The sequence below is a fragment of the Rhipicephalus microplus genome, chromosome 7 (genome assembly GCF_043290135.1).
Source record: "Rhipicephalus microplus isolate Deutch F79 chromosome 7, USDA_Rmic, whole genome shotgun sequence".
Lineage (NCBI taxonomy): Eukaryota > Metazoa > Arthropoda > Arachnida > Ixodida > Ixodidae > Rhipicephalus > Rhipicephalus microplus.
Genome location: NC_134706.1, coordinates 5,026,662 through 5,037,438, shown reverse-complemented (window position 1 = coordinate 5,037,438; position 10,777 = coordinate 5,026,662). Strand labels below are relative to the sequence as shown.

General features: G+C 47.0%; 1 protein-coding gene across 1 annotated transcript in view; it reads left to right on the top strand.

Annotated features, from left to right (window-relative positions):
* Nucleotides 1-476: 476 nt before the first annotated feature.
* Nucleotides 477-10,777, top strand: part of LOC119179441 (voltage-dependent calcium channel gamma-7 subunit) — a 48,311-nt gene continuing 38,010 nt past the window's right edge. The window contains exon 1 of the mRNA XM_075868023.1: nt 477-684. Within this exon, the coding sequence (XP_075724138.1) occupies nt 477-684 (208 nt within the window). The remainder of the gene's footprint in view (nt 685-10,777) is intronic.

Below are 10,777 nucleotides of genomic sequence, written 5' to 3'. Positions count from 1 at the left end.
CGTAATCCAGGCTCCATCAGGGTACTGCGGATACGGACGGAACGGGTTTGAACGCGGAGAGCATGGGACTTGCCTGGTTTCGCAATCCCTCGCCGGTGCGATCGAACCCGGGAGGGACGGCGGGAACGGCGGCGGCGGCGCCTTGGTCGACTCTCCTCCGCGGCTAGCGGAGCGGCCCCTACGAGCCGGCGCGGCCCTGCAACGTCAAGCGGCGTCTCGACGAGCAGCAGCAGCAGGGCTCGTCCGGAGGCGTCGCAGGACGCGGCGCGGTGGCGGCGCGTGGCGCGGATTCGGACTGCGCTGCCTCGGCGGTGGATGTTCGGAGCTGCAGTCTCGCGGCCGCCGCGGCTGCTCCGCCCGCCCGCGGCGGTCGCTGGCGACGAGGCAGCTCGACGGGTAGCGTGCTCGCCGAGCCGTTCGCCTGGCCCCTGCATGGCCCCTTGGGCGGGGGAGCGGGATCGCCGCGGTCGGCCGCCATGTCTCGTCTCAGCGTGCGAGCGCTACGAGTGCTGACGCCCGCGTCGGCGCTGGCCTCGCTCGTGGCGAACGCCATCGCGCTCTGTTCCAACAGCTGGCTCCACAGCACCGAGCTCATGCCCAACCCGAGCTACAACGGCTCCGGGGACCGCGAGCAGCTAGCCAAGAACACCGTGTCCGGGCTCTGGAAGATCTGCTTCAACGAACGTGAGCTCTCTTACTTCTCCTCCTCTCCCTTGGTCTCCCTCCTCCTTCCGCGAATCCCTTCTTCGCCAGAACTAGTCCCCACAGGAGGCTAGTAGAATGCGGGCGTTCTAAGACAGTTCGAAGCTGCCGATTTACACGCGCAACAGACGTTCCTTTGCGTGTGGCACGGTACAGGTGTCCACCGACAAGCGGAGCTGGTCACGCAAATGCGATCACGTTTCGCTCTTGAAGGCGGAGCTCAAGCGTCCTCCGAGTGTATGCTTCGTTTGTAGAAACTCTGGTTGTGCAACAAAATGGAGAAAGAATACTACTTCCTACGCTGTGGGCTAGCCGTTCTGGAACTTCACCGCTAACTCGAAGTTCACGCAATGGAATCCGGTCCGCATTTACAGTGAATACAAAATTGCTTGAGGCCCGTGTTTTTGGATTGATGGGCTCATGAATGAAGGACAGACCGTTGGAATTTACAGGGCCCTCGGCTATGGCGTCCCTCATATCCTGGTCTCGTGACGTCAAACTCCAACTACCCTTTGCCCAACCAACTCGCTCCATCCTTTTTCGAATCCCCTTTTCCCGACAACTAGTTCCCTGAAAAGGGTAATAGAATGTTGCCGCTTTTTTTATTCGCTGAATAACGAAGGCAGTAGGCATGAGTTATCCTCCTACAAGGGCTAACCAGATGCACCTACAGTGATCAGGCTTTGTAATCTTCCTACACTCTTTTAGACAAGTCAGTCGTCCCTCAACTTTCATTCAATAAAGAAACATCCTAATGGACAAGTCAAGTTTATTACATAAGAGGTAATGTAGACTATTCACTTCGTATACACGTAAGATCAATACTTGACTACGCCCGCGTTACTTGGGGACCAGGCGCAAAGTGCAGTGCAGAAACAATAGGATATGTTTAAAACGGAGCAGCCCCGATTTGCTAGCATTAACTGCAAACCTCTCAGAAATAAATGCTGGGAGACCCTACAATATAGAATGCGGACACGTTCCTCACCTTAAAATCCCGAGGTGAGGCTTTACGGCGAACTGTGCTTGCAATAGAGGTCTTTTTTCCACCTTTACGGTAGTCTCCGTTGGAGTGCGCTGGTTACCCCCTCCTGCATATACCTATTAGAGACGGACACGCGTGCACGTAAAAGTAGACACTGCCCCCTTTTACCTGACTCGACGTTTCTTTTTCTCCCGGTGGTTTCGAAATGACGCTAGTGTGTATAAGAGGTCGGTTCGTTTGTGTCTACGCTCTCGGATGCAGTCTAGTGATGAAGCTCCTTCTTAGAAGATTCCGATGCCATTTGCTTTGTCTGACGTGTTGCAGACGCTAAGAATTCGGGAGGGCTGAAAGAAGGAGAGTGTGGAGGCAATAAATGATACTTCAATGCCTCGTCATCCACTGTACATCTAACCACGAAAGGGCACTGGGTGTTGCTGCATTTCAAATTTGGAAACGTTAATAATACTCTGCAACGCGTTGTAGCTCCATGGTGTTCTTCCGGCCGCATCTCGAGTCATTTTTTCCACAAAAAGCACTTTTTTAAGGAAGAAACAACTTGGGGTCTCGGCTTACATGCACCACAAGAAAGAAACGATCGCGTCACTCGACACCGGTTCATACTGTGCGTATTGTGAGCTAAAGGTTCGTCGTTACTGCATAAAAAATTGTTTGGTCTAGTGGCAGTGTCGGGATTCGTAACTAAATTTATCAAGGCGCTCAAGTTTTTTATCTAAAAACGAGAGAAACAAACGGGCATCTCTAGGTTGGAGCAATGTGTTCGAAACACCACTTTCTGAAATATATTTGTGAAGTGGCAGTGCGTTAGTGGCGAATAAAACAGTAAAAAGCAAAAATTATGCTGTTGGAAGCACGTTACATGCTTCCTCGATCCCCATGTTTCACGTTAGTGGAGCTGAGACACCCTTGGCTACATTTTCTTTAAAGCTTGCTCCTTCGGTCGTCACTGAAACGTACTTTGCTGCTTCTACACATTTCAAGGTAACCTTCTATACCTTTCTCGATTCTACGCAAATAGCTTAGGTTTAGCGAGAGAGGGTGAGATGTTTATTGGAATGGTCCAGATAGCCTGGCTCGTCGCCTTACACGCTACTTCAGGCGCTGGGTCACGATCATGATACATCACTTTCAGCGGCCTTGTGTACATGCCAACTTCGGAGATGTATCACTCACCGCGTGTTTCTACAAATGGCTTGAAACGCAGTGTGCGCACCATAGGTCGGCCAAAATTGGGGAGCTCGCTAATGAATTATATTTAGCGCACGCGTGAACTCACTAAAAGTTTTCGGAGCTGGATTCGCACTCACAAAAGTTTTCTTCAACTGGACTCACTCGGACTCAAAGTAACCAAAATGTTACTCAACCCGAGACTCACGGCTCGATCTGAGCAAGTCCTTGGGAGTCGACTCACGAGTCCGTTAGTCTACAATTAGCCTTTCCGACGACGATGTGAATGTTCTTCCACGCCAATATCTCATCAAATCGGTGCTCTTCTTGACACCCTTTGACATTTGAACTTCGAACACAAGTTATGAGTGGTTGCAAACTGGCAAGGACATTTTTTTTTTCTTCAGGGAGATAACAATACAAGACACATTTATCGAGAACATCCCAGGTGCAGTTGGTGGAGGAAGGGGAAAATTCAAGGCACTTCCCAGCATAATTCATGCGTCTTTTATTCATAAATATTCAAAAAATGCTGCTTTTAGAATTCGTGTGAGTAGACGGGAGTATAAACGTGAATCTTGGTAAGTCTCATAGTAATGCTGAAAACGAGTCGGCAAACAAAAGTGGAACTTACTCAGACTCACTCAAGAAATAAATCTTGTGCTTTTGATTCACTCGGAATCGCACTCTGAAAAAATTTTTCTCACTCGGACTCACACTCGCCAAAATATTACTCACTCAGACCCAAGACTGCATCTGAGTCTCGGTGAGTTCGAGTGAGTCGACTCATAAGCCGACCTACGGTGTAGGCTACCTGAGTGGACAACTATGGCGTTCATTTAACTTCGTTCTGCTGCTTATTGTTGCAGAGTATTACTTTGCTGCAGGAACGACCGCGTTCGACAATTGTGCGACGCACCATGTTCGAGGAACAACGGGAACAGTATTTCTTTTTATTTGCTTCACATGAATACAACCAAGAAGCAAATTGTGCATGCTTGTACTTTAAGCTTAATACTTGATTATTTTTCTTAATGAAATACTCTAATTAACTTAATGGAACTTAATGCGACCTAATGAATTTAACCTAATAAAATACTTAATGCTTGATATTTATTTACATGCCAAATAACATCACCGAAACTCATGCAAAACGATACATTCCCTCATTTTTTTATTTTAATACTGAGAGTGATATAATCATTCAGCGGAGCGGCAGACAATTATGCCGCACGGACTTGGCGCATTTGCAGGACATGGATTAGGATTCGCGCCTGCAGGGGATATACAATGATAAACACATAACATCAAATCAAGCCACACAAACATTTCACTATTTGCACAGTTTACTCAATTTTGTTATGGCCTGTGGTCCGGAAGAAAGTCAACAGCAATTTCGTGGTGCGTAACACGCAGGTGGTGCTTTTCCAAGGGCTGAGAATGTGCGCCTTTTCAAGCTAAAGTACTAAGATGTCCGCACTGTTCCCTTTAGTATCGACTTTTTTCCCTTAAATACTGAATAGCATGGATTCGGCAGAAGACAAAGAAAGGAAGCTAACTAATAGACAGCGCGAGTGTTTGTCCTGTTTATCAAACTTTTTTTTTCGTTTTGTAATGCGTCAAAACAGCGTAAGTCATATTTAATACTACGAAACAACTAGCCTAGAAAGGAATTTCATCGCGACTTGTCTTCCTCTCCATTTTAAGATAAACCACAATTCGTGTTATATGTCCTGTATTGGTTCAATTTTCCCGCGAAGCAGTCACGAATACCTTCTCTAACTTTCCGTCTGCTGTCGAATTATCGCAATGTTAATGCCCAATCCTGGGCCAAAGTCCCTTATGCTTCCCACGTGATTATTATCGTGGTTATGCTGCTTTACTGCTGATCCGAAGGTCGTGGGATTGAATCCCGGCCGCTGCGGCCAAATTTCTACGGAGGCGAAATGCTTGAAGCCCGTGTGCCTATATTTCCGTGTGCCAAAGTTGGCACCGTTTCAAGGCACGGGGCGCTTTCGACTCCCGTCAAATCTGCCGATTTTCGTGAAGTAGAAAAAAATTGCTCCGTGGAGTGGATCTCGCGACGGATCTGCTCCAGATCTGCCAACGGAACGTATAGAGAGGACTCTCAATCCGCCAATGGAATAATTGATATGTGGGGTTTAACGTCCCAAAACCACCATATGATTATGAGAGACGCCGTAGTGGAGGACTCCGGAAATTGCGACCACCTGGGGTTCTTTAACGTGCACACAAATCTGAGCACACGGGCCTACAACATTTCCGCCTCCATCGGAAATGCAGCCGCCGCAGCCGGGATTCGAGCCCGCGACCTGCGGGTCAGAAGCCGAGTACCTTAGCCACTAGACCACTGCGGCGGGGCCGCCACTGGAATAGACTTACTCCACATGAAGCAGAAAAAAAGTATTACGGGAAGTGCTCCGAATCTGCCAATAGATGACACCATAAATCAATGTTCGAGTTTTCACCCTTGAATTGTATACGCTACGCTCTTTCTTGCTTTGCTTGTTTACGGACGAGTTGCATTTAGAAAAAACTCACCGGGTCCATTGTGTATTTCTCATAAGGCAATTTGAAGGCCGAAGTCGTCTTCCTTTCCTTCTCATTGGACCCTGCCCGCCACTCTTCAAGAGCGTTCTCCATGTGACGTAGTTTTCCGCTACCTCCGGGATTGAAGGCACCTCACCTGAATTTGCAATGCCTCGGTGATCGGCCAACCCTGCCCGCGAGATCATGTCATGGCGTCATTATGTGACGTGTCACCATGGTGACGTCACAAACTTTGACGATCCGTGATGGCTTGGTGATGGGTATACGGTAAAAAAACGACATCACGTGATGCCCTTTCGCGTCTCTTGTCCTCGACACCACCAAGCGCCGACGGTCAGATTTCGCGTTTCACGAAGCGTCCGAGGCTTTTCGTTTTTTTACAGCCTTTTATATTTGTTCTCTAGCGCAATGCACACTAATGCGAATCTTCTTCCATTAATTATCGGTATGCAGTAATTACGTACTCAATAATGAGTAACAACCTGCTAAAAATTAGGCTGAAATACGTGGCGCAAGGTTGACAAAGAGCCTAATATGTACCAACTAGCCCAACGTAACGTACTGCTAAAAATTGTTCAGGCAACCTTCTTTTATGGGAAAAAATGGGGGCAAGCGAAGCTTTGCGTCCGGGTAGCTGACCTTCTCCTCTTCTTTCTTTCTATGGTACCGCGTCACGCTCCCTCCAAACTGTTTCCGTCCTCAATGCCGGGTATCGAACCCTCACCCACGTGCTCAACACCTCATTTTCTACAGGAAACAACGATGATAACGCGCTCTTATCCGGGAAGCAATGAAACGTCGCAAGGTGAAATAGCACACCTGTTGAAGATCGCTGGAGTTGGTTCGTTGTACTTGAACTGGTACACCGCACTACCGTAAAGAAGAAATGTCCCAGTTGACCATTTGGCTTTATCTTAACACGAAGTGTCCCTAATCAGGTCAACCGTCTGTGAATTGGAACTTTCTATGAAGGCGAACTGTCCGTGAATATAAAGGCGACTGAGCGGCTTCGCTAAATTACTTCTTAATAATTTTTAAAGCTATTAATTGAGACGAAAGTAATAAGGACGCAGCAACATTAAAAGATGCTTTCTCAAACATTGAGCATGGTTCTTTGCTTTTCGAGCAGCGTATTCGGGATTTCGACCGATAGCTGACTCGCAAATTCTGTCTACAATCGTTCGCAGCTGATTTCGCAAAGAAGCCCGATAGATGACGTAGTTGAAAAACTACGAAATATAAGGCGCCTAATGCACCACCCTCATCGGATGCCTGAGCGCTGTGAAAATGTTTTCAACCGAATCTTCAAATCGCTCGCTTTCACGGGATTCGTTTTACGGGACTTCGCACTGAGCAATATGGAGTTTCCCAAGTTCGCAACGTTTGAACCGATCAGAAGTACGTGAAACACGTTATGTAGGAAGGACGCAGTTCAGCGTCTTCTTAAGCCCTCTTTCTGTTTCACTCTCCCAGAGTCCAGATCTGATCAAACACTCGCTTAAAAAAAAAAGAAACTTCAAGTGACTGTTATTCTTTCGTTTTCTTCAGCTCGCAAGGAAAACGCAATAATTCATCGCGTACGTTACTTCGTGAAGGTGTCTTTCTTTGTACAGTGCCGTCTGCAGACAAAAAAACAACAACATAGCAATGTGTTCTGTCTCATTCGCGCCGCTCTTCAGCGCTGTTACGCCAGCCACCTGTATTGTCGAGCTCCAGGAAGAGAGCTAAAGAAAAAAAGCCGTAACAAAATCAATTCCCCGTGCAAAGTGCAGAGCGACGTGCTAATTGAATCTGCCTTTTTGGAAGGTGTGGGAAAGAAAGGGCGGTAACGGGACTAGGGTATGCGAAGGAGGCGTTGCTTCGTTCGGCTTAGATTGCACCCAGTTCCCGCGCCTTGCTAATATATATATATATATATATATATATATATATATATATATATATATATATATATATATATATATATATATATATATATATATATATATATATATATATATATATATATAGAAAGAAAGAAACAGTTCATCTTTCAGATGCGAAAGCTCGTAACAAGGAGACGTACTGTGAGCTTAAATGCTAGAAACCAACGGATTATCGTGCGGCTGTGAAAAGTAAAAACACACGTTCTGTACGGTGAGGAGGTTAGGCATAAGCAGACGGTCTTGCACGTGTGAAAAGTGCCGCGTCTTCAGCCGTGACGTGTAGACATCATCTACAAAGGCACGTCGTGGTTGGTTGGCAACCAACTTTATGCACCGCTTGGTTTTTTCAAATGGCTTGAAACTCGGTGGACACGTGGTCAGAACACGGGTCACGCGCGGCGCCGTAATTTTCCGCCGCCGCCGCTGGTGTCCGTAACCATTATTCAACGAAGAAAAAAACTTTGTAAATAAAAACACCAATGACACAATGGGTTTTTAACCCGGGTCAGCAACGTGTCTGTCCAATATTCTACCACTGAGCCACGCCGGTGCTAGGAACTCGGTAAATAAATAAACACTAATTGCACAATTGGATTGGAACCCGGATCCGCTGCGTGCCAGTCCAGTAATCGTCCACTGAGCCGCGCCAGTTCTTAGAACTCGTTTCTAAACTGGCCTTTGGCAGGCTTAATGTCGAGAAAGTAATCGCTTTAGTATGTGTAATAAAGCGTTTCAGAGCAGCAAAATAACAGGCAGACATCGCACAATGCGAATCGCGTGATGAGTGGGCCATCCAATGCTCCAACCCATTTGAAAACTTGTTCTTGATCACCCATTAGCTGTGGCGCATACCCACTTCAGGCATATTTCTTCATCGTTGTGAGCCACTGCATTAAAAAATACACAAAATTTCAAATAAGTGTGTAGCGGATACCACGCTTCTGCTAAGAATCACGAAGTATAACTGAATGCTGGCCTACTACACAAAATTTATGATTATTTATGGCGCAGTGGTACAAGCACCCAGCGGTGTGCTTGTAGCATTCCAAAGAGTGTTTAGAAAAGGGTATGGAAGGCCGTTCTTGTAGCGCTGTGACTGTGCGGCGCGTTCCACGCAGGCCTGGCGTTTTTTTTCCCCTCTAAACGAACACAACCAGAATGCTGACTGGGCAAGCGTTTACAGCATATTATTTGATCTTTTAGACGAAAATTATAATTCTGTACTTTCGTTAAATCTACATCCTAAATTACTCGCTAATTAAAATTAATCACTGAAAGTTGCACAGAAGGACGTATGGCTTTATGGAGATATATTAGAGAGTTTTAGTACTGCGTAATGGGGCTACGTATCACGCAAGCGCCTTGCGTTACGTGGCGTCCTTTGCCACTAATCGGCTTTTAGTACACCGTAATACCCGCGTACGTAACGAGCGTGAAGCGTGTTGCGCCATCTGGTAGATCAAAATCGAAGCACGTGTTGTTGATAGCCAATGTGAGCCAATCCAAGTGTTATAGCCAGATTATGGCCATATTTTAGGCCACAGAGCCGGTGTGTGCTTGCCTTTGATGCCGCCATTTTGCAAAACGAAGTCTCGCGCTGTCGTGAACTTGTTCGAGAGCGGCGCGATCAGCTCATACGTACGCACGCACGCATCTCATGCGTGCGTACGTAGCGGCTGCGTACGTAATGCGATACGTGCGCGTTGCGGTCTGCGCATGCGCACTACGCAGAACGTGGCGTCTTTACGTACGCAACGCCGCCACGTACGCAGCGTACGCAGTACTAAAACTCTATTGAGTGCATTGGAATTATGCGGCGTGAATTCGACGCGTTTTTAGACACTGCAGCCTATCATAGCTTGCGCCTGACAGGGATAAAATCAAACTTTCGTGTAAGGTGTGAAAGCTAGGAGCTAATCTCGCGGGTGGGATAAGTGGAAACGAACTAACGATCGTGTGCTAGAGCTAACGCGTGGAATCAGGTGGTGTTACTGGAGCGAACGGATGCGTAACAGTCGACTTTTTAAAAAAGGAACTCGTTTAACAGATGCTGAAATGACGGCGAAGGCGCGGCCAAGAAAAATAAGCAAAATGCGTGTTGTGTCTGCAGTGTTAGAATGTGTGCGTTCTCACGTGCAGCGAGGCGCGCTAAGCGAGCGCGAGGGCCTTAAGTGCGAATGCCAATTAGGGAAAACTTGGTTTCTCTAAATGCAAATGAGAGGGCGACCCGGCCTCTTCTCCCTTCGCGACGTGTTCTTTTTCCTCGCGCTGGGTGAAAGCAAGGCAGACGCCGGCGTTTTCCATGCAGAAAGCGTGATGCTGGTTAGTTCGCTCGGGCCGAAATACTCTAAAGACTTATTCTGCCATATTAGTATGGTTAGATTGATATGTGGGGTTTAACGTCCCAAAACCACCATATGATTGTAAGAGACGCCGTAGTTGAGGGCTCCGGAAATTTCGACCACCTGGTATTCTTTAACGTGCATCCAAGTCTGAGCACCCGGGCCTACAACATTTCCGCCTCCATCGGAAATGCAGCCGCTGCAGCCGGGATTCGATCCCGCGACCTGCTGGTCAGCAGCCGAGTACCTTAGCCACTAGATATAGACCACCGCGGCGGGGCATTAGTATGGTGAGGCTTATACATGTATGTGTATGCTGTGTTGTGTGTGGTACCCCACAGACCTTTTTTCTGCATTTGTACGCTTCTATAGCCGGGGGTCACGCCCTAATGTTATGTTGGAAAGAAATGTTTTCAATTGATTGATTGATTGATTGATTGATTGATTGATTGATTGATTGATTGATTCATTCAATCATTAAATACAAGGGAGCTTTTTCCGGATGTGACCACAATGCTATGGCGCAGGTGTTCTCAAACTTTCTGGCCTTAAGGAACCCCCATGTCTATTACAGAGCGGCGTGGAACCTTCAACGTTTCGTCTACTTCTAGCACGAAAAAAATCATAATGTTTCAGGGAGTAGAGGCAAAATAATAGATGCCCGTGTACTGCGCAATATCACTGCACGCTAAAGAACACCAGTTTGTTAAAATTTCTTTATGAAATGCAAACTTTCTTGAAAGTTTTCTGGTTGAACTCATAAATTGTGATAACTTAGGTAAAATGAAAGTGGTTCTTGTTCGTTGTCACCGCTCGCGGAACACCGAAATACCCTTCACAGAACCCCTGGTTTCCTTCGAAACCTAATTGGAGAATCCATGCTATGGTCATATGCATAATTAAATTAGGTGTCTTTCCAGTTAGAGCAGCTGCTTACCTTTGTTGACCTGTGTTGTGGGAAGAAGCCCTTGAAAAACTAGACTTTTGAAGACGAAAGATTTAGATGCTACTTAAAACACGCAAATTGAGCGTAGGCGTTGGCGGAGTCAGCGTTCCGCGCCGGCGGC